General features: G+C 39.6%; 1 protein-coding gene across 1 annotated transcript in view; it reads right to left on the bottom strand.

The window, feature by feature from the left end:
* TMC1 (transmembrane channel like 1) overlaps positions 1 to 25,171 on the bottom strand; it is a 142,984-nt gene that overhangs the window by 95,526 nt on the left and 22,287 nt on the right. The window contains exon 3 of the mRNA XM_070736891.1: positions 17,280 to 17,441. Coding sequence (XP_070592992.1) covers positions 17,280 to 17,441 — 162 coding nt within the window. The remainder of the gene's footprint in view (positions 1 to 17,279; positions 17,442 to 25,171) is intronic.

Genomic DNA, 25,171 nt, shown 5'->3' with positions numbered 1-25,171 from the left:
ACACAATAATAAGTACATCTAGACAGAAATTTCTACAGCTCACTTTTTAAATAATAAACTGAATCCCGACTACATAGAATCACATTGTCCAGTCTCTCCTTCAAACTGATAAAGAGTCAACTCAAACGCTGAGCAGGGTCACATTTCATCAAACCAGGCTTGGATATATGATCCACAATTGTCTTTTTCAGAATACATAATGAACTTTTTGGAAACAGTCCTGGCTTGCTACACTGGTTCTTCATAAATACCTACATTCCAAATTTATGGAATATAATTCAACAACTCACAGACATATTTAAATCATAATCCATTCTAAGATCTAGTTTCAAGATAGTAAGAAGAATATCCAATCAATAAGAATCTACCAGGAGAACTAATCAATTATAGTGGTCAAAGTACAATGCCAGGTGGGTGACTTTGGCTCAGATAATAATAATAATAATAATAATAATAATAATAATAATAATAATAACAACAACAACAACAGCAATAGCAATAACAACAACAACAAAACAGCAGCAGCAACAACAATAATAATAATAATATTTTAATTATTTATTTGTTTGTTTGTTTGTTCGTTCGTTCGTTCGTTCATTCATTCATTTATTCATTAGATTTGTATGCCACCCTTCTCCGAAGAGTTCCTTTCCTTCAGCCTTGGAAATGAGGCAACGGACAGCTACTTCCGAAACCATTGTCAAAATACTGAAGGGACTAATCCAGGATGTCACCAGGAGTCAACACTGAGTTGAAGGCGAAGAAGAAGAAGAAGAAGAAGAAGAAGAAGAAGAAGAAGAAGAAGAAGAAGAAGAAGAAGAAGAAGAAGAAGAAGAAGAAGAATAGAAGAGGAAGAGAAAAAGAAGAAGAAGAAGAAGAAGAAGAAGAAGAAGAAGAAGAAGAAGAAGAAGAAGAATCTTCCAAAAGGTAAAACCAAAGTCTGTGCCTTCACATTTATTCTATTTCCAAAAGAATATCAATAACCAACTTTTCTAGACATCAATTGAGGAGCCCACAACTTTTTAAAAAAGTATTTACTTAAAATAAATTAATCTGTTATATAAACAGAATTATTGGTTTAGTTCCTTTTTTGTTGGATCCAAACAGAGAGTAGAACCAATCTTTTAATGGATCTCCTTTTTCTAATCTTTCAAAAATTGGAATAGTAGTTTTAAAAGTCAGCTGATTAAATATAAATTATTTCCTTCAGTTCATACTTTCCAAGCCAAAACAAAAAAATTATCCATTGTTTAAAATGTATAGATTACTTTTAAAAGGTTAGTTTTTCATAAGAACAGGATTCAAAGTTTAAATCCTACACAATTCTTGCCCAAATTTTAAATTCTTATTGCAAAACAATAACTTTCCAAATTGGGCCTTCCATGGTGATCATCAATATCATTTTAGTTCCAAAACAATACAGAAGTTAACAGACAGCTCAACTAATAACTAAAAATCAGAAAAAGTAAAACATGTGTCTTATATGAAAAGCCCTTGAGTTTTACCATCTTAAAGGAAACCTTGGAGATTTAACATTCTGTAAAAATTAATATCAATAATTTACCATTTTGTTATTAGTATCTAATATAGATGTGCCTTTTGAAATACTCTTGGATTTTATGACTTATTTTGTGGAAGTCATGAAGCAAATGTCATCTGTCATCCGTCCCCCGCCCACCCACCCCCCGTCAATGGTGTCCCGCTTTACGGAAGTTATAATCTGGTCACCTTAATCATGATTCAAGGACTATCTGCATAAAATCCTTGTTGAGTTGTAGACATCTTTAAAATCTGTTTATATAAGTAGAATAATCTCATTAATCTGAAGGAGGAGGACTTGAATAATAAAATTTAATCTAAAATACACTTCGATAAAAATCTGTTTTGCTAAAAATCTAATTAGTACCATTTCAAAGTTTTCTTTCTTTCTTTCTTCCTTCCTTCCTTTCTTTCTTCTTTCTTTCTTCCTTCCTTCCTTCCTTTCTTCCTTCCTTCCTTCCTCCCTCCCTCCCTTCCTTCCTTCCTTTCTTTCTTTCTTCCTTCCTTTCTTCCTTCCTTCCTTTCTTCCTTTCTTTCTTCCTTTCTTTCTTCCTTCCTTTCTTCCTTCCTTTCTTTCTTTCTTGTTTATATATCAAATTTAGAAACTTCCCATTTCCTTCAATGAGCAATTCTGGACAGCATACAGATAGATATAAAAACATAAAAGCCATATATGGACATTATAAGAAGCAATTAAAAAAAGAATAAAATGATATTAGTTTACAATTCCAACAAGGAATGGCTGTTTTATATTTCTTAGAAAATATTGCCTTCTATAGCTGTAGTATTCAAAAGCTCCTTCCCCCTCACTAATTTAGAAATAACCACTTCAAATAACAATAGTTGTTTTATGAACTGTGCCATTCTTTTGTTATTAAGGACTTCTGGAATAGAATCACTCTTTCCCCACCCATGCTGTAACAAGCCTCTCTCTCTTGTATTCTAATTTGGCCGTCTGTAAGAAATCATGGAAACGTAGAAATCCATTAGCTTTTCCGTTAATGCTGAGTATTTTTGTAGTATCGCTTTCCACATACTTTGCTGATTCACTTCTTCTCTGCTTTAACTTCAATTCTAACCTCACACAGATATTGATTGTGTGAACCTGGAAAGAAATTGGGCAGCAACCCGAAAACCAGGAGGTGGCACTAATTGCTGCTGTGGCCGTGAAATAATCTTGCAACTCGATTCTCCACGTGGTGACTCGGGAAGACGGGAGTTGTATCTCAATTTTCTGGACAGAAAGAACAGAAAGTGATGGGTCACTCTCTGGTCCGTATCTATTTGGGACACAGTCGGGGCTTCTATTTTGAACTCCAAGGCTCTTTCATTTCCATCTGAAGTTGTCAACTGCAGACAGCCAGGGAGATGACCTTTGAGAAGGAATCCAGAAACTGTTAAGGAAACATCAGGTGCAGAAGAAGCATGTGTATGGGAAAGTGTTGTTATTCCACCACTCATCCTCCTTCTGAGAGAGAGAGAGAGAGAGAGAGAGAGAAGGGCAGTCATTGACAGACATGCAAGAATCTGTCATTATAGCCTCTGTCCATAAAATACAAGTAGTCCTTGACTTACAACCCTTTGTTTAGTGACCATTTCAAGCAATGATACTAAAAAAACAAGTGACTTATGACCCTTTCTCAAACTTACAACAGTGGCAATTTCAAAAAACACAAGTGACTTTCTCAAACTTACAACAGTGGCAGTATCCCCATGGTCACGTTTATCAAAATTCGGATGCTTGGCAACTTATTCCTGATTAGGAGCATTGCAATGACCTGGGATTGTGTGATGTGATCACCTTTTGTGGCCTTCTGACAAGCAAAGTCAACGGGGAAGCCAAAAAAACAGTTAACAACTGGGTTACTAACTCACCAACGTGACAACTTGAAGTGATTCAACTACAATCGTGGCAAGAAAAGTCATAAAATGGGGCAAAACTCATTTAACAATTGTCTTGCTTAGCAACAAAAATTTGGGTGTTCATAAGTCAAGGGCTACCTATACTTCCTGTGGAGCAGTTTCCTGACTTGGTCTACCTTGAAAGACTGAGATTAACAGTATGTACATGGTTGATAGGGATAAGGTAAGTGCGTCCCAACACGGAAGTGAGCCTCTGCGCATGCGCAGAAGCCTCTGCGCATGCACAGAGGATTCTTTGCCAGCCGCTTTTAAGGAACAGCGATGGGAGGACAGTTTTGGGGGCATGGCCAGCCAGTCATCACTGCCGTTTCGGCTCACTTCCGTGTTGTGATGCACTTACCTTATCCCTGCCAACCATGTACATACTGTTAATTTCAGTCTTTCAAGGTAGACCAAGTCAGGAAACTGCTCCACAGGAAGTATTGGTAGTCCCTGACGTATGAACATAACTAAGCCCCAAATTTTTGTTGCTAAGTGAGACAATTGTTAAATGAGTTTTGCCCCATTTTATGACTTTACTGCCACAATTGTAGGTGATACGGGTGAACCAGTCCGAACTGACAGCAATCCACCACTGATGGTAGAGCTTTTTCATTATTACTATTTTGTCCTGTTCTGATTAGTCAAAATTGTTAAATAAACATTGTGTGAAAGGGTGATTCATTAAAAAACAGTTGCTGCCAACCTGTCTTTCATTGAGGACCTGTATACTGCACGAGTCAAAAAGAGGGCGGGGAAAATATTTACTGACCCCCTCACATCCTGGACACAAACTGTTTCAACTCCTACCCTCAAAACGTCGCTACAGAGCACTGCACACCAAGACAACTAGACACAAGAACAGTTTTTTCCGAACGCCATCACTCTACTAAACAAATAATTCCATCAACACTGTCAGACTTTCTACTAAATCTGCACTTCTATTCTACTAGTTTTTCTCATCATTCCTATCACCCATTTCCTCCCATGTTGACTGTATGACTGTAACTTGTTGCTTATATCCTAAGATTTTTATTAATATTGCTTCTTCGTTGCTTATTTGATCCCTATGACAATCATTGTTGTACCACATGATTCTTGACAAATGTATATTTTATTTTATGTACGCTGAGAGCATATGCACCAAGACAAATTCCTTGTGTGTCCAATCACACTTGGCCAATAAAAAATTCTATTCTATTCTATTCATTAGACGCCGAACTGTTCAACTTGTGGGTGAGGGGGGATAATAACTGTTCCCAGAAATGAAGTGCACATACGTTCTTGCTACACAACTCAGAGAGATCCCTGACCTTTAACCATGTCAAAACAAGGTTCTAGTAAAAAATATCACTAATATCTCTCTGTGTCAAGGCAACTTTGGGACTGTCTCCTCCCTTCCCTGGATTTTAGAGAAAGTGACCTTGTTTTCTATTTAGTCTGTCAGAGGTCAGATTTCAGCCAGCATTTCTCGAATGTGTTTCTGGCATCTTATCTTAAAAACAAAACAAATAAAATGCATACTTATGCTGGGTTATGACAAACATATATTTGCAGCTGGTCTAAAATTCCAGTGTGGCTCCACAGTGTTTATTTAATGTTCCTGGCTATTAAAAAAGAATATTTTAAAATCTAGAATCTTAAAATTTTAGAATCTATCTGGGCCATAAGCATTTTTAAAGTGAGAGTCTCTTCTGTCACTCTCTGGACAGCTTTCAATAAGTGTGAAAGTCAGCATCTCCAGTTACTTCTTTCTGATATATGGGAAGAATGGATGGCACTGAACGGTGTCTGAAAGACATAAGTGCCAATCGTTACATTAAGCTGAGACAAGTGGAATAAAACCTGTCACCAGAAATAGAAGCAAATAATAGAATAATTTGTGGCAACCTGCAGTTGACCTGTCTGAATTCAAAAGCTACACAGGTCAAGTGTCATTAGATGGGAAAGCTTCATAGAATGCCAAAGTCACAAGTCAGATTGAGAAGTGCCACTTTCTTTCCTTTCTCATTCTGAGAACTTCGAAGTTTTAGGCAGGTGTGTCTGACTCGGGGCCCACTGGCTGCACTGCGGCCTTGGACAGCTAGTAATACAGCTCCAAAAGGTTGCAAAGTTTTAACATTAGTATATGATGTATTAGTGGTGGGTTACTACCGGTGCGGTAGGTGACTGCGTTCCAGTTACGGCTGCCAGATTGCACAATTGGCACGCAATTGCTCCTGTGCCAGTCCTTTGGGTGCCACCACTTTTTTTCTTTAATTTTTGGTCTTTTTTGCTTTCTATGCATGCTCGGGTTCTTAAGTAGAAAATGGTTCTTAAGTAGAGGCAAAAAAATCTTGAGCACCCGGTTCTTATCTAGAAAAGGTCTTAAGTAGAGCGTTCTTAAGTAGAGGTACCACTGTATATATATTTAAAATTAAGAAAATTTGTTTGTTTGTTTGTTTGTTTATTTGTTTATGTTTGTTTGTTTGTTTGTTTGTTTGTTTGTTTGTTTGTTTGTTTGTTTGTTTGTTTGTTTGTTTGTTTATTTATTTATTTATTTATTTATTTATTTATTTATTTATTTATTTATTTATTTATTTATTTATTTATTTATTTTATTTATTTATTTATTTATTTATTTATTTAGATTTGTATGCCGCCCCTCTCCGAAGACTCGGGGCGGCTCACAACACGATAGAACAAATCATAAATAATCCAATAACTTTAAAATATTTAAGATTTAAAAGAGCCCCATATACTAACAGACACACACACACAAGCATACCATATATAAATTGAACATGCCCGGGGGAGGTGTTTCAATTCCCCCATGCCTGACGGCAAAGGTGGGTTTTAAGGAGTTTACGGAAGGCAGGAAGAGTAGGGGCAGTTCTAATCTCCGGGGGGAGTTGGTTCCAGAGAGTCGGTGCCGCCACACAGAAGGCTCTTCCCCTGGGGCCCGCCAACCGACATTGTTTAGTTGACGGGACCCGGAGAAGGCCCACTCTGTGGGACCTAATCGGTCGCTGGGATTCGTGCGGCAGGAGGCGGTCTCGGAGATATTCTGGTCCAGTGCCATGAAGGGCTTTAAAGGTCATAACCAACACTTTGAATTGTGACCGGAGATTGATCGGCAGCCAATGCATACTGCGGAGTGATGGTGAAACATGGGCATACCTAGGTAAGCCCATGACTGCTCTCGCAGCTGCATTCTGCACGATCTGAAGTTTCCGAACACTTTTTAAAGGTAGCCCCATGTAGAGAGCATTACAGTAGTCGAACCTCGAGGTGATGAGGGCATGAGTGACTGTGAGCAATGAGTCCCGGTCCAAATAGGGCCGCAACTGGTGCACCAGGCGAACCTGGGCGAATGCTTATATGGCTGCTTAAATTACTCTCAGTGACTCCGGGTGGCTTACAAGGATAAAAATCCATTGTAAAAACAATAAAAAAGCAACAACTCCCCACCCCCTGGTGATAAGAATCAAGCGAGCCATTTGATTGGCTCCATCGTATTCCAAGGTCTCCAGAACTACAACTTGAGGGCCTTACAAAAGAGCATCTTAAAATTACCTCTGCAGGGATGATGTTATGTAGCAGGGGTGTCAAACTGGCAGTCCGCGGGCCGGATGTGTTATGCACAGACCACGCCCACCCCAACTCTACGAATGGGAAAAACATTGTGAAACATCACATGGTGGCAACATGATGTGGCGAGGTTGACACCCATGGTCTATAGGAAGGGAGCCACCATGAAGAAGGCCCTTCTTCTTGGTTCTGCCAGATGAACTTCCTTATACCTGTAACATTTACTGCCTCCCCACTCTGTTGGGAATTACTATTATTAATGTACATAAAAAGGAGAGGAGCTTCAATCACATGACTGTAACAGCCATCCTGACTTTTTTACAGTCCTCCCCTAGGAAATGCAGTGCGAAACCAAAATTAGGGTTTTCCTCAGTTTACCTTTAACCTTAACCCTAAGGAATACTAACCTGCTTGCTTTTAAGATTACCTTCAGGGCTAGAAACTGTCTGTACGCTATGACACAATTTAACTTTCTTGGCTTTGATTTTGGCATGAATGAGAGGGTGGAAACTTTGGGCCCTGAGTCAGAACTTCTTTTTTTATTGAAAGGAATTCTCAAAGGTTGTCAGGTACGCGTTAGCTCAGGGGTAAGCAACTATGATTCCTTTTAAAACCTGTGGTCCCAGAATTCTTGACCCGATATGTCAGGTCAAAATTGTCCACCCCTGCTTTAGTGAGTCCGCTTATGAAAGTCAATTGTCATTATCTCTGCAGGCCAGTCCCCACCACGTTACCAGGTCAGTTTCCAAGTAGTCAACCCCTAACTCCCAACATTTCTCCCTTAGACTCTCCACGATTGACCTCTCCAGGTTCCTAAGAGGCCAGTAAGGGGTGTACATAAGTGCACTGGTGTGCCTTTCGTCCCCTGTCCAATTGTCTTTCCTTTCTTTCACCTATCATATATATTCTCTTCCTTTCTTATATCCTCTCCTCTAAGTTCACTTTTACCCTTATATATATTACCACATGTCTATTTTTCTTCCTATGTATTTGTGTATTGGACAAATGAAGGAAGGAAGGAAGGAAGACAGAAAGAAAGAAAGAAAGAAAAAAGAAAGAAAGAAAGAAAGAAAGAAAGAAAGGGTGGCCTTCCCACATTCCTAATTAAAAATCAATTTGTTATGAATACTCTATTAAAACTGACCCTTTCTGGTTGCCCCTCCAGAGAAGTCAGACGCTGAAGCGTGGAAAAACTGAAAGGCCATTGAATGAAACTACACTGTGCTTTTCTCTGATTTGTGCGGGGGAGTTGGGACTTTTTTTGCATAAGAAATGTTGACATTTTACAAAGGGGTGGGGGAATCAACCCTTTTCCCTGTGAATTGGAATGCAATACTTTTATTGTTTTAATATCTCCTCGGATAATTTGTCTCTAGCTCCAAAGGATGAAACTAGGAGAAACGCCTCATCCGATTGGTATACCCTGTTAAAGCCTTCTAGCCTTTGTTGGAAAAGAAGACAAATTCCACTTTTTTTTGCTCTGCCTTCTCTATAATGACTAAACAATGTCGTTTGGCGGGACCCAGGGGAAGAGCCTTCTCTGTGGCAGCCCCGGCCCTTTGGAACCAACTCCCCCCAGAGATTAGAATTGCCCCCACCCTCCTTGCCTTTCGTAAACTTCTTAAAACCCACCTCTGCCGTCAGGCATGGGGGAACTGAGATATTCTTCCCCCCTAGGCCTTACAATTTATGCATGGTATGTTTGTATGTATGTTTGGTTTTATAATAAGGGTTTTTTTAGTTGTTTAGTGTTGGATTGTTACATGCTGCTTTTTATCACTATTGTTAGCAGCACTGAGTCTGCGGAGAGGGGCGGCATACAAATCCGATTAATAATAATAATAATAATAATAATAACAACAACAACAACAACAACAACAACAACAACAACGTTCCTTTGGCATGGCATCCATATTCTTCTTCATTCCTAAATCAGAACAGCTTTGGCTCAGAATTTCATTTTCCCCATACTCTTATTTGCATCACAGGGTTCAGCAGGGGGGCGGGATAGAGAAATGGTAGGGAGCAAAACGTGTGGGAGGTATTTATTTATTTATTTTATTTATTCTTTGTCCAATATACAATACATATGGAAGAAAATAGACGTTAAGTAATATATATAATGATAGAAAGTAAAAAGAAGAGCAGTAGATGGGAGGGAGAGAGTATATATGATATAAGAGATAAGGAGAGAATATATATGATATATGAGATAAGGAAAGACAATTGGACAGGGGACGATAGGCACATCAGTGCACTTATATACACCCCTTACTGGCCTCTTAGGAACCTGGAGAGGTCAATCGTGGAGAGTCTAAGGGAGAAGTGTTGGGGGTTGGGAGTTGACACTATTGAGTCCGGTAATGAGTTCCACGCTTCGACAACTCGATTGTTAAAGTCATATTTTTTACAGTCAAGTTTGGAGCGGTTAATATTAAGTTTGAATCTGTTGTGTGCTCTTGTGTTGTTGCGGTTGAAGCTGAAGAAGTCGTTGACTGGAAGGACGTTGCAGCATATGATGTTGTGGGCAATACTTAAATTGTGTTTTAGGCGCCGCAGTTCTAAGCTTTCAAGACTCAGGATAGATAGTCTATTTTCGTAGGGTATTCTGTTTCGAGTGGAGGAGTGAAGGGCTCTTCTGGTGAAATATCTTTGGACGTTTTCGAGAGTGTTGATGTCTGAGATGTGGTATGGGTTCCAGACAGATGAGCTGTATTTGAGAATGGGTCTGGCATAGGTTTTGTAGGCTCTAGTCAGTAGTAAGAGCATCTTGTCTGCTTATTCTTATTTATATTGTTTCTAACTCTCCATCATTCTGGGCAGCTTGCAATTAAGGGTTTTTAAAAATCACAAAACCCAAAGGAGGAAACATAAAAAGGTGCCCCCAGGCAAGATACAACCAAAAAGAAACCCATTCCATCGATATATCCTGCTTAACTTTAATAATCGTAATAGTCTTTAATAGCTTCCCTGACATCATTATATGTAGTCCTTGCATACTGACAGTAATTGGAACCGGGAATTCTGTTGCTAAGTGATGTGGTTGTAAAGTTCAACATCACAGGATAGCACTGATTTACGATGTCAGTTCCAGTTATTAGGAAAATCCTGCATAACTATAATGTCCCACGATCACATAATCACCACTGGCTACCTGATGAGGGCAAATAAGCCCGAAATAGATCTATAGTAGTCTCCCTTCCTTTTCATTATCAGCAAAAATATGTCACACACAGACAGAGGCACGCACACACATACACACACATTTTCCCCCACCAAATGTTCATTATCAGCAAAAATACGTTATGTATGTGTGTGTGTGTGATTTTATTTATTTTAAATATTAAATATTAAATAGATGGCAGCACATAATCCATTTAGCATGCAGATTTAAAGGATGAGACTTTTTTAAAAAATTAATTTGAATTGTGCGCATGCACGCATGCACACACACACAGAGATATACAGTGGTACCTCTACTTAAGAACTTAATTCGTTCCATGACCAGGTTCTTAAGTAGAAAAGTTTGGAAGTAGAAGCATTTTTTCCCATAGGAATCAATGTAAAAGCAAATAATGCGTGCAAACCCATTAGGAAAGAAATAAAAGCTCGGAATTTGGGTGGGAGGAGGAAGAAGAGGAGGAGGACAGTCGCTGCCGAAGGAAGAAGGTGAGGTGAGGGGAATCAAAAAATTCCAAAACTTTAAGGCTTAAAAAAAGGGGGGGGGACTTGGAGGCAGCCCGAAATGACCGGGATTAAAGGGTGAATGGCAGGAAACTGGCCGGGCCTTTGTGCTGCTCTCAATTTTCCTGGGAATTTTTTCCGGGCTCGGGTTCTTAAGTAGAAAATAGTTCTTAAGAAGAGACAAAAAAATCTTGAACACCTGGTTCTCATCTAGAAAATTTCTTAAATAGAGGCATTCTTAGGTAGAGGTACCACTGTATATAACATTTTTACTGACAAAGAAATAAAGGGAGACTAGTATTATTATTTTTTTATTATTTATTAGATTTGTATGCCACCCCTCTCCGAAGACTCGGGATGGCTTACAACAACAATACAGATCTGTATACATCTATATACAACAACAACAGCATACATCTGTTTCAAGCTTGGGGCTGAAAGGCAAAAGGAAGCAGTATGTTCCCTCCCATATTTTGGTATACCAGGTGATTTGACAGAAAACAGACATAGACACAGGCACACAGGCACAGAAACAGACACAGACAGACGGACGGACGGACGGACAGACAGATATTTGTTTTCGTAGATTTTCACAGGTATATGTATGTAGATTGTTCTGAGTTCGGGTTTTGCCCTGTGTAATATTTTGCATGTCTATGCGACGTTTCAGTGAAATCACATTCACCATCATCAGGCTGAAGTTGTAAGCTTCGTGCTGCTGTAAATATCTACAGCAGCACGAAGCTTACAACTTCAGCCTGATGATGGTGAATGTGATTTCACCGAAACGTCACATAGACATGCAAAATATTACACGGGGCAAAACCCGAACTCAGAGCAATCTACATATAGAGAGAGATACCAATATCACACATGCACATTGCTTTGACTTTTTTGGCAATTTAAAAGTATCTCACCCTTTTAATCCACCTGATAAATGGATTATCTGCTGCCACCTATTTAATATTTAACACTAAAAATGGACAAAATCTGGGTTGTAAAGTTTCTCAGACTTCAAAATCACTTGCTCCTGGCTTGCAGGAAAAGGTTAGGGAGAAGGGAAGAGGTGCCATTAATAGAATTCTACTGTGTAATCCTTCTGCAGGGTTCACGAGAGGTGAAGGGGCGGTTCCTCTGAGCGCTGTGAAAACATGGTGGGAACTCTATTCATGCAACATGACACCCATCCAAGGAGAAGGCAACTCTAAAGTGTTTACACACACTGACTCACAACTGTCTATCCAGTTTTGCGATAAATATAGCCCAGAGCTGAGGTGCACATGATTCATTGCGTGGCAGCAAATCCAGGAACAAGCTCTCCTTTTCGCAAAGACCATGAATCAAAAGGGATTTCCTAATAGAGGTAGTAATTAGGAACAGTCAGGTTTGCAGCAGAGAGAGAGTGAGGGTGTAAAGGTATCAACCAGATAGTGGTTGATACTCCTATTTCTCAACTACCTTGGCCAACTATTTCCAAATGCACCTGCCCTGGGGCTCCCTAAAACACCTCCTCTCCGATTTTAAAAAAAGCAAGAGGAATGACCTTAACTGACCTGCTAGGACTACTTCCCCCCCTCCCCAACTGATTGTTTTTCTGCTGTGTCAAGACTGTAACTCACAATATTGCCTCCATAATTAGAACCTCACTTTTCCCTCCACTCAATAGAATAGGATTCTTTATCGGCCAAGTGTGATTGGACACACAAGGAATTTGTCTTGGTACATATGCTCTCAGTGTACATACAAGCAAAAGATACGTTTGTCAAGAATCATGTGGTACAACACATTAGGATCTGCAAAACCCTAACAGTTAACGGGAGATGTTCCTGAGGATTGGAGAATGGCCAGTGTTGTGCCTATCCACAAGAAGGGCAGTAGAGAAGAAGCTGGTAACTACAGGCCAGTTAGCTTGACATCAGTTATAGCTAAAATGATGGAGACTCTACTCAAAAAGAGGATAAATCAGCACCTAAAAAACAATAACTTATTGGACCCAAATCAGCATGGCTTTACTGAAGGCAAATCATGTCAGACTAATCTCATTGATTTCTTTGACTATGTCACAAAGGTGTTGGATCAAGGTGGTGCCGTGGATATTGCCTATCTGGACTTCAGCAAAGCCTTTGATATGGTTCCACATAAAGAGCTGATAGATAAATTACTGAAGATTGGACTTAATCCCTGGATAGTTCAATGGATTTGCAGCTGGCTGAAGCGTAGACATCAGAGAGTTATTGTTAATGGTGAGTATTCTGAGCAGAGACAGGTTACAAGCGGTGTGCCACAAGGGTCTGTTCTGGGTCCTATTCTTTTTAATATGTTTGTGAGTGACATAGGGGAAGGTTTGGTAGGGAAGGTTTGCCTATTTGCCGATGACTCTAAATGGTCAAAGCAATGGAAACTGCAGTTTAATGTTTCCAAATGTAAAATAATACACTTGGGGAAAAGGAATCCTCAATCTGAGTATTGTATTGGCCGAGTCTGCGGAGAGGGGCGGCATACAAATCTAAATAAATAAATAAATAATAAATAAATAAATTGGCAGTTCTGTGTTAGCAAAAACTTCAGAAGAGAAGGATTTAGGGGCAGTGATTTCTGACAATCTCAAAATGGGTGAACAGTGCAGTCAGGCGGTAGGGAAAGCAAGTAGGATGCTTGGCTGCATAGCTCAATTTGTGTGCGGCCACTCCAATGCCAGTCCTATGGAAATTCACCAAAATTTCACACATGCATGCGTGCCCTTGCAAGATTTCAGCGTGTTTTTTGCTTCCTGTGCATGCACGAAAGTAAAAACACACTGGGGTACACACGCACACACGCAAAACAATCAAAGCTGTGTGCACAGTTGCACTGGTAGCGCCCGATAATAGCAATCCATCTCTGTACATACTCTGGTGGCTTGCACTCAAGGTAAAGCAGTCTTTCAAACAGAGTTGCTTAAAACCTACTTCCCAGAAAGACGTGATGTCATGCATCCTTCTTTGGGCCAAGGAACAATCAAATTTCAATATGCCTACTGATGATCAGAAATAGCTTTAGAGCAGTGATGGCGAACCTATGGCACGGGTGCCACAGGTAGCACACAGAGCCATACCTGCTGGTACATGAGCTGTTTCCCTAGCTCAGCTCCAGCACACATGGGGGCACCGGCCAGTTGATTTTTGGCTTGCACGGAGGTTCTGGGAGGGCATTTTTGGCTTCCAGAGGGCCTCAAGGGGATGGGAGAGGGTGTTGTTGCCATGCCCAGGTTCCAGGGAAGCCTCTGGAGCCTGGAGAGGGTGAAAAATGGGCCTACTGGGCCCACCAGAAGTTGGATAATGGGCTGTTTCTGGGCTCCAGGAGGCAGGGGAGGCAATTTTCGCCCTCCCCAGGCATTGAATTATGGGTGCTGGCATTCACGCAGGTTTGATAGTGTGTACACACATGCTTTTGTCACCCGAGGGAAAAAAGGTTCGTCATCCCTAGTTTAGAGTATTCAAAGAAGTGTCAGTTTCACAGAAAAGAGCCTTTGGTTCTTATTGGTTCGGCTTGTTCTTTTACATTATCAATTCAGGTAGGCACACCTATTTTCTGGAAAGACCTCATCAAGCCAAATGTTGATAAGTTGTTTTCATGACTCACTTATGTTTCTGTCTCAATCTGAGACACGCCTTTCATAACGTAGTTGTCAATGAATCTGCCGCGAAACAAGAAACTGCAACAGGAATCCCTGAAAACAAGACCAAAAAGTCTGTAATGTTTTCAACACTGGAGCTTAAAATTGGCATTTTCTTTCACAAAATAAATCTGTCAAACCTTTTTGGGAGAAGAAACATATCTGTCTATTAGATGCAAGCTATAATAATAATAATAATAATAATAATAATAATAATTATTATTATTATTATTATTATTATTAATTAGATTTGTATGCTGCCCCTCTCCGAGGACTCAGGGAGGCTCACAACATAACAATAATACAGTACAAATACGAATCCAATATTAAAAAGTTTAAAAACTAATTTAAAAATACTGTACATTGTCATAGCAATCATCGACTACACAGTCATACACATTCAATCCAACTAATCATGATACAGAGGTCAAACAAAAAGGGGGGGATTAATCCCCCCATGCTTGGCGGCAGAGATGTCTCTTCAGCATTTTGCAGAAGGCGAGGAGAGTAAGGGAAGTTCAAATCTCCGGGGGGAGTTGATTCCAGAGGGCCGTGGCCGCCACAGAGAAGGCTCTTCCCCTGGATCCTGCCAGATGACATTGTTTAGTCGACGGGACCTAGAGAAGGCCAACTCTGTGGGACCTAATCGGCCGCTGGGATTCGTGCAGCCGAAGGCTATTTGCTAACACAACTTTAACATGACAAAGTTGAAGCAGGACAGATATTAAGCTGACAAGCAAATTCCTGCTCAACGAAGAGTGGGAAAATACAGGAAGCCCTCAACTTCTGCTACATAGCTCCCAGCGACCAATTAGGGCCCACAGGGTTGGCCTTCTCCGGGTGCCGTCAGCTAGAGTGTCGGTTGGCGGGGTCATGGGGGCTCCGGCTCTTTGGAACTAGCTACCTCCTGAGATCCGTACTGCCCTCACCCTACCGGCCTTCCAGAAAGCTGTGAAGACCTGGCTCTGCCGGCAGGCCTGGGTGGTTGATCAATGCGGTACTATCTAAATCCAGCCACAAAAAGATATGAATAGTTTTTAATGGGCTTTAACTGTCTTTTTATATTCTTTTTTAGATGCTGTGAGCAGCCCAGAGTCCGGAAGGAGTTGGGCGGCCTATAAATTAAATTTTAATTAAATTAAATTTTAATTAAATTAAATTTTAATTAAATTAAATTTTAATTAAATTAAATTTTAATTAAATTAAATTTTAATTAAATTAAATTTTAATTAAATTAAATTTTAATTAAATTAAATTTTAATTAAATTAAATTTTAATTAAATTAAATTTTAATTAAATTAAATTTTAATTAAATCAAATTTTAATTTAATCAAATTTAAATTTAATCAAATTTAAATTTAATCAAATTTAAATCAAATTAGATTAGATTAGATTAGATTAGATTAGATTAGATTAGATTAGATTAGATTAGATTAGATTAGATTAGATTAGATTAGATTAGATTAGATTAGATTAGATTAGATTAGATTAGATTAGATTAGATTAGATTAGATTAGATTAGATTAGATTAGATTAGATTAGATTAGATTAGATTAGATTAGATTAGATTAGATTAAATTAGATTAAATTAGATTAAATTAGATTAAATTGATTAAATTTGATTAAATTGATTAAATTGATTAAATTGATTAAATTGATTAAATTGATTAAATTGATTAAATTGATTAAATTGATTAAATTGATTAAATTAGTTTGTTTAGTGACTGTTCAGAGTTACAACTTATTAATATTTTTCACACTTATGACAGTTGCAACATCTTCATGGTCACTTGATCAAAATTCAGACACTTGGCAGCTGACTCATATTTATGATGGTTGCAGTGTCCCGGGGTCATGTGATCACCTTTTGTGACCTTCTGACAAGCAAAGTCAATGGAGTCACCAAATTTAGTAGCCTTACAACTGCAGTGATTCACTTAACAACTTTAGCAAGAAAAGTCATAAATTGGGGCGAAATTTATTTGTTTGTTTGTTTGTTTGTTTGTTTAGATTTCTATGTCACCCCTCTCAACCAACTCAGGGCAGGTTAACAAATGTCTCCCTTCAGAACAGATACTTTTGGCTCAGTTGTGGTCATAAGTCAAGGACTACCTGTAGCTTGTATTTTGTTCAGAGGTTTTCCCAAATCACTGGAAATCACTGGAAAAATTGACACCACTATATGCAACTTTATTCTACTTTTAAACAGCTTTAATTCAATTCAATTTATTACTCTGTTTCCCCGAAAATAAGTCACCCCCGAAAGTAAGACATAGGAGAGGTTTCACAGAATTGCCTAATATAAGGCATCCCCTGAAAGTAAGACATAGGAGACCTTTCATTTCGCAACATTCCTGAACAGAACATATATAACACTGCTGTCCATAAATTGCATCCCCAAACGCTGCATCAATTAGTTTTAAAACACATCCAATACGCATCCAACATGCAGCTGCGTGTTTGGATGCATTTTTGCTGCAGCAGGATACAGGATACAATTAATTGGGAAAAAATAAGACATCCCCTGAAAGTAAGACGTAGCACATCTTTGGGAGCAAAAATTAATATAAGACACTGTCTTATTTTCAGGGAAACACGGTAGATTTGTATGCCGCCCCTCTCCAAAGACTACTTTAATTCTACTTTTAAACAGCTTTAATTCTACTTTTATCAAGCTTTATTCAACTTTTAAACAGGGAGTCCAGAAAGCAATTATCAAGCTGTAACAATATTAGTAATTATAACTTTCAATAAAAGTTTTGCCTAAAATATATATTGGCACAGCACAGTCCATAGAAATGTCACTATCTCTTTTGAAGCTGTCCAGATCAGGAAACAGGCTGACTGGAAAACTAGAACAAAGCTTGATTGAGATTGAGTTTATATTAGCAGAACCTTGCACCTTGTTTGGCTTCCCTTCCCTCTATACCTGGGTGAATCAGGGGGAGCCACTTTGAATCTCTTCCTAAAAACGCCTCCTTCCTCGGGATTAAGCAATGCTTCTGTCATTCTGTTTTGCAATAGCTTCTGAATATCTTCCCCAAGGCCATCTTCAAGGTCCTCTGTACCAACTTTGACCCAAGCTTTCCCCCTGTATGCAAAGAAAAAACTAGGTCAGAATCATGAACAACAGATTCACTCCTTCTTCTACCCTGGCTGTATCCTTGTCTGCTCGTGCGAACCCATCATGCTGGGAAACATAGACTCATCTTCTGTAAAGAGTAAGGAAGAAGGCATTGATGGAGATAAGCCAGCTCCATTGCCAAGGCAATAAGTGGTCAAACATTTCTGAATCCCGGATGTCCAGCTAATATTTGGAAGTAGCTCAGACAGACACCTCCCCAATTCAATGTATTATAACAAGCGAAGAGGAAGTATAACAAGATTCTGTTATATTATTATTATTGTTGTTGTTGTTGTTGTTGTTGTTGTTGTTATTATTATTATTATTATTATTATTATTATTATTATTATTATTATTATTATTTATAGGCCGCCCAACTCCTTCCAGACTCTGGGAGGTGCATAACATCTAAAAACAATATGAAAAGACAAAAATTAAAACCATTTAAAAATACCATTCATATCTTTTTCTGGCCGTGGTACTGCATTGATCAATGGATCCAGGCCTGCCGACAGAACCAGGTCTTCACAGCTTTTCAGAAGGTCAGTAGGGTGTGGGCAGTATGGACCTCAGGAGGTAGCTGGTTCTAGAGAGCTGGAGCAGCCACAGAGAAGGCCCTCCCTCGCAGCCCCGCCAGCCAACACTGTCTAGAGAAGGCCAACCCTGTGGCCCCTTAATAATATCTTCAGGACCACCTCTGGGAGCTATGCGGCAAAAGGTGGCCCTGAAGATATTATTTATTATTTATTTATTTATTATTTAGATTTGTATGCTGCCCCTCTCCTCAGACTTGGGGCGGCTCACAACAGAATAAAACAATTCATAACAAATCTAAATTGTAGTTTAAAATATTTAAAAACCCCATTTACTAAACAAACATACATACAAACATACCATTCATAAATTGTATATGCCCAGGGGAGATGTCTCAGTTCCTCCATGCCTGACGACATAGGTGGGTTTTAAGGAGCTTACGAAAGGCAAGGAGAGTAGGGGCAGTTCTAATCTCCGGGGGGAGTTGGTTCCAGAGGGCCGGGGCCGCCACAGAGAAGGCTCTTCCCCTGGGGCCCGCCAAGCGACATTGTTTGGTTGACGGGACCTGGAGAAGGCCCACTCTGTGCGACCTAATCAGTCGCTGGGATTTGTGCGGCAGAAGGCGGTCTCAGAGATATTCTGGTCCAATGCCATGAAGGGCTTTAAAGGTCATAACCAACATTTTGAATTGTGACCGGAAATTGATCGGCAACCAATGCAACCAATTACAACCAGCCTTTTAAAAGGTAGTTTCAGCCTTACTACAGAAAAGATTTATTGGTCTCCCCTACCTAGTGGGGCTGATATCTTCATCTTGGAACCACAGTCAGTTTGTAGCAGATCACATACATGGAACTAGCCTCAAAATTGTAGTATTGCTGTACATGGGATGGAGTGCAGAAATCTGCTACATTTTCCCATGATTTATCTGGTGCTATATAACTCAGATACCCCAGAAATTTCTCCCTGAGACTAAAATCCAGAACAGTTTCCAGTCTATATTCCAGTAACTTGTTGCTTGTATACTTAAGATTTTTAATAATATTGATTTATTTCTTCATTGCTTATTTGACCCCTATGACAATCATTAAGTGTTGTACCACATGATTCTTGACAAATCTATATTTTCTTTCCTGTACACTGAGAGCAAATTCCTTGTGTGTCCAATCACACTTGGTCAATAATTCTAATTCTGGGTGAGCAGTGTGGTCGGGCGGTAGGAAAAGCAAGTAGGATGCTTGGCTGCATAGCTAGAGATATAACAAGCAGGAAGAGGGAGATTGTGATCCCCTTATATAGAGTGCTGGTGAGACCACATTTGGAATACTGTGTTCAGTTCTGGAGACCTCACCTACAAAAAGATATTGACAAAATTGTACGGGTCCAAAGACGGGCTACAAGAATGGTGGAAGGTCTTAAGCATAAAACGTATCAGGAAAGACTTAATGAACTCAATCTGTATAGTCTGGAGGACAGAAGGAAAAGGGGGGACATGATAGAAACATTTAAATATGTCAAAGGGTTAAATAAGGTTCAGGAGGGAAGTGTTTTTAATAGGAAAGTGAACACAAGAACAAGGGGACACAATCTGAAGTTAGTTGGGGGAAAGATCAAAAGCAACGTGAGAAAATATTATTTTACTGAAAGAGTAGTAGATCCTTGGAACAAACGTCCAGCAGGCGTGGTTGGTAAGTCCACAGTAACTGAATTGAACTGAGTATAAGGGCAGACTAGATGGACCATGAGGTCTTTTTCTGCCGTCAGTCTTCTATGTTTCTATGTTTCTAATTCTCCGACCAGCAGAGGGCAAGGTGAAGCTGTCCTATGTTGGGTTGGGAAGCGGAGGGGTTTTCTCTACACAAGTAGTATTTGATGGAAAACAGGATGAAACTTCATTGATGCAGGCAACTGCAGATGAAAGGCAACTGGATTTATTTGCTCAACCACTGGAATGTTGCTTACTGGAATGAACTTTGACTCCAGCTTTTTAGAGGATTAGTGAGAAGTCAAAAACTTCGTTGAAAATCTATGGAGGTTCTTTGTTCTGCAATATTGGCCACTTTCTTGTGGTCACTTATATACAGCTTTTTGCCAAAACTTTTAGTCTGCCTCTCCTGCAGGAAGTCTCAAGCATAAGAAACTGCAGATGCAGGAATTCTAGACGACAAAATGTGGGAGGAGAAACCCTTGTGCCTAAAAAGGAGACATGCTGATGAGTTGTGGTAGGCAAATTTGGCATGTGGCAACAGTTCAGTCCAATGTCTTGTTAATAATTAACAGAATTATTGGTGAATAATCATCACAGAACCTGTCTTACATGTTTCTTCTGACATCAGGAGCCAGGTATTGGAGAATATGACAAATAGACTTCAGTGTTTAATAACTGGAAGAGAGCCATCCAAACCTGGGAAATAAATTGACAGCAGCCGTCACAGAGATGGTTCCCTAGGTTTGTGTACCTAAAAATACGATCTACATAAAACGTTATGCTGCTTCCTGAGCTTCTAGGGGCCCTTGCAAGGAAGGAAGCGAGCAACCCATCTTTGTAAACTAATCCACAATTAGTAGAATGCTAATACCGGGAGGAGATTAGTAATAAGATCCACTGATACACAGTCCCAGGCGATGGGGAATTCAGAAGGAAGAGCAAGCCAGCTGGCTTTCTGGGCACAGCCTCTGCTTGGCAACAAAATGACAGGATGAAATTTAGTCCCTGACATCTGCCCTCAGCTTTGGTCACCAGAGCTATCTAACAACCCAATGCAGGATTTCAAACACTCTTTCTAAGGCAAGAGCTGTAACACTTCTTCCCATAAAGGAGGTGGGGCAGCTGACCTCCCTCCAAAGTGAAAGGTGAATAATCAGTCTATGGAGGACCCTAGAGGTCCTCCATAATGATCTTGTTAGTGCTTGAACTAAAAAGAGCCAGGGTGGCGCAGCAGGTAGAGTGCTGTACTGCACCCCTTGATTTGCAAAAATTGTTTGGCGATGACGTCATTGGGCGGGGGAAAACGTGGTGTAGAAAAAAAAACGTGAAGTATTTTTTAATTAATATTTTTTGAAAAACCATGGTATAGGCTATTCGCAAAGTTCGGACCCGCGAAAATCAAGGGAACACTGTATTGTCATTTCAATGATAGGGGGGGGGAATTGCTCCATGCTTCCAGTGCATATCTGGATCGTGTAATTTTAGCTGATTAATCCCTAGCACAATGGAACCTGTGAGGAAGACCTCACATAAAGGACTTCATGTGATTTTGTATTGCCAGTTGCACACTGCAAGTTGTACAAATCCAGCTCATAGTGTCCGCCTATCTATTGATTCCACCAGAACCGGTTTTTCTAGCCTCTGAATTGATAAATTAAACCTCTATATTGTAATCTCATCTAAAAAAATAGCTGGCACCCTTATTTCTTTAGGGACAGGGAGTTATATTGAGTCTAAATTAAAACAGAATCTAAACCAAGAATAACAGGTCTAATAAGATGAATTTACCGACTCTCAGCTGTCTGAGTTCTTCACGACTTTCTGAAAGTCCCTCTTTCAGAAGTCTTGGAAGAGAACCCAGCAAAGTTTATGAAGGCTTTGACATTGGCATGATTTGAGGACGTGTGTTAAGAGGCAAAAAAAAAAAAAAATCAGAATGAGACATTAGGCTACATTTAAGCTGATTTATTGTTCATTACTGTATATTATAATCAACTAACAATCAGCATTAAATTGGTGCTATATAAGAGCAGTGTTCCCTCTAATTTTTTTGGGGGGTGGGCGGAAAAGTATAGTGTCTGAGCGGCAGTCCCTTCAGGACTGGGTGGCACAGAAATAATAAATAAATAAATAAATAAATAAATACTGTGTGTCTATAACAGTGAGCTCATAATAGGGCAACTCTATCAATATCAAAATGCCACTTAAATAGTTGAGCTAGTTTCAAACTAGATTTTGATTTTCTTTCTCTTTTCCTTCCTCTCTTTTTTCTACCTGTTTCTCTCTCTTCCTCTCTTCCTCTCTCTCTCCTTCCCTCTCACTCTTTCCCTCTCGGCTTCTGGGCAGGTTTGGAAAACTCTGAGTTGATGATGATTTTTAAGTGAGTGATTGCTCACTGCTCAGCTTAGAGGGAACTATGTATAAGAGTCAATGAAATTTTGTAATATTATAAATTTTAAAGTGTTATTTTTTATATTTTATTATTAGTTTAAGTATTTGATATTTTTATAGATAGAAAATTAATTAACATAAAGAATACAGAGTTAAATTTAACAAGAACATAGAGTGCCTGTGTTATATTTCTGTATTGATCTGATTATAGTTAGGGGTTTTTTTTCTGTACTAGTTAGACTTCTGCGACAAGCGGAGCAATGGTAGCTCCTTGAATGTTGAATGTTGTTTGTTCTTGTTTGTCTAATGAAAAATAATAAAAAATATTTTTTTTAAAAAAAAGAGTCAATGGAATTCAAGAGGGGCTGAACTTAGACTATTTGCGGGAACATAACTATTCTGGCAGGGGTAAGTACTAACTTACCTTGCTGCCGGTTCGCTTCCTCCCACATCGTGTGGGCACGCCACATGGACTTGTACATGCTTTACGCATGCACAATATGCGCAGTGCCAAATAATAAATAATAAAAAGCCAAACACATTGCATGCTCAGTGCCAGAAATTCAGCTTCCGGACATGCTCAGAAGAAATATTTTTTTTAAAAAAATTAAAAATTCAAAAAAATATAGCAGCGCCCACAGACCAGGACCGACCAAACCAGTTCTGTGACATCATTGTGATGTCACCAGCAGGTCACTGCCGGTTCGGGCAAACCGGTCCAAATCAGGAGGAACCCATCTCTGAATTCCAGGCTGATTACTCTCTTGATTCCACCCACGGGCTCTGTCTTTTTTTTCCTACAACTTTTTTGCTGTGTCATCTGTAGTTTTACATGGGTGTAGAATTTCATAGAGGAATCAGAGGCATGAATGTCATCTGTGCAAGATTTGGTTATTCATCGGAGAGTTCTGTAGTAAGAACATGAACCCAGATCTTACTTCCTCTGTTTCTTTCCTGGGAGCAAAAGGGACTCAACTGTGTAACTGTGAGAGGGATCTTGGAGTTCTAGTGAACAACCATTTAAATATGAGTCAGCAATGTGCAGCAGCTGCCAAAAAAGCCAGTAGAGTTCTCGGCTGCATTAACAGAGGGATAGAATCAAGATCATGCAATGTGTTAATACCATTTTGTAAGGCCTTGGAATCCTGCATTCAGTTTTGGTCACCACGATGTAAAAAGGATGTTGACTCTAGAAGGAGTGCAGAGAAGAGCAACAAAAATGATTAGGGGACTGAAGGCTAAAACATATGAAGAACAGTTGCAGGAACTGGGTATGTATTGTATATATATATAGTATGTATAGCCAATCAGTTTCCGGTCACAATTCAAAGTGTTGGTTATGACTTTTAAAGCCCTGCATAACACTGGACCAGAGTACCTCCAGAACCGCCTGCTACCGCACGAATCCCAGCGACCAATAAGGTCCCACAGAGTTGGCCTTCTCCGGGTCCCGTTGACCAAACAATGTCGTTGGGCGGGCCCCAGGGGAAGAGCCTTCTCTGTGGCAGCCCCGGCCCTCTGGAATCAACTCCCCCCGGAGATTAGAACTGCCCCCACACTCCTTGTCTTTCGTAAATTACTCAAGACCTATCTATACCGCCAGACAGGGGGGATTTGAGACACCTTTCCCCCGGGCTTTTTTATATTTATGTTTGGGTATGTATATGTTGTTTGCTTTTTTAAATATGATAGGGTTTTATGTGCTTTTTAATATTAGATTTGTTTTTCGCTGGAATATTGTTTTTATTATTGTTGTGAGCCGCCCCGAGTCTTCGGAGAGAGGCGGCATGCAAATCTAATAAATTGAATTGAATTGAAAATTGAATTAATGAAAAGAAGGATCAGGGGAAACATGATAGCAGTGTTCCAATATCTCAGGGGTTGCCACAAAGAAGAACAAGACAGTAGAACAAGAAGCAATGGGTAGAAACTAAACAAGGAGAAAAGTAACTTAGAACTAAGGGGAAATTTCCTGAAAGTTAGAAAAATTAATCAGTAGAACAGAAGTTGCCTCCAGAAGTTGTGAATGCTCCAACACTGGAAGTTTTTAAGAAGATGTTGGATAACCATCTGTCTGAAGTAGTGCACGGTTTCCTGCCTAAGCAGGGAGTTGGACTAGAAGACCTCCAAGGCCCCTTCCAGCTCTGTTGTTGTTGTTATTAAAAATTATGTTTATTTCTGTTCCAATTTGCATGGGTTCCCAAGAACTGGATTCTCAGAAGGCTATCAAAAGAAGGACCAGGGGGGGAAGAGAAGATGTAAAACCAATTCCTTTTGCCATTTCTCTCCTACCTCAGTTCTTCTAGTCAGCCATCTATTACTATGCAACATTGGAACAGGTCTTTCAAACGATCTCACTAATTCATCTCATCAGCAAGTCCTTCTCAAAATTCATAAGATCTAAATAATTCACTGCATGGTGCATCTCTGGAAAATAACTTTAAATCAGATGTGTATGCATGCATGCAGTATTGGCTGAAGTAAACATCATCCTAAATGCTGAATTAGTTGCATCATGGCATCTCACGTAGTTTATTAATTATTTGTAAATGCTGGTGTTGCAATAAAGCAGAGGTCCCCAAACTTGGCAATTTTAAGACTTGTGGACTTCAACTCCCAGAATTCTCCAGCCAGTATAGCTGGCTGGAGAATTCTGGGAGTTGAAGTCCACAAGTCTTAAAGTTGTCAAGTTTGAAGACCTCTGCAATAAAGCTTCAGCAAGGTACTCTGCAGACAGAAGGTCACTTTGAAGGTCAGATGCCATCTCTACAAACAAGACTAAGGTCTTCTGCCTCTCTTAGGAGGGAGTATAAAACTTGCATGGTTGATGTCACCACTTCAAGGTTGTCCAGATTAGGAAATTGCCTCCACGAGAAAATGATACGTTTTATTGAGATATACTGTATTAGCAGGATTTATTTAGTTGGTTATTTGAATGTATTAGCCACTGAATTCCCTTGGTATCTTGAAACTCAGATTGTGTTTTTCCTCTTTCTCTGTTATACCTTAGTGAGAGAAGGAAGAAAGAACGCGAGACTCTTCCTCCTACTATCTACTTTTCCAG

This window comes from Erythrolamprus reginae, chromosome 2, assembly GCF_031021105.1.
Source record: "Erythrolamprus reginae isolate rEryReg1 chromosome 2, rEryReg1.hap1, whole genome shotgun sequence".
Lineage (NCBI taxonomy): Eukaryota > Metazoa > Chordata > Lepidosauria > Squamata > Dipsadidae > Erythrolamprus > Erythrolamprus reginae.
This window is presented reverse-complemented; position numbering and strand designations above follow the sequence as displayed.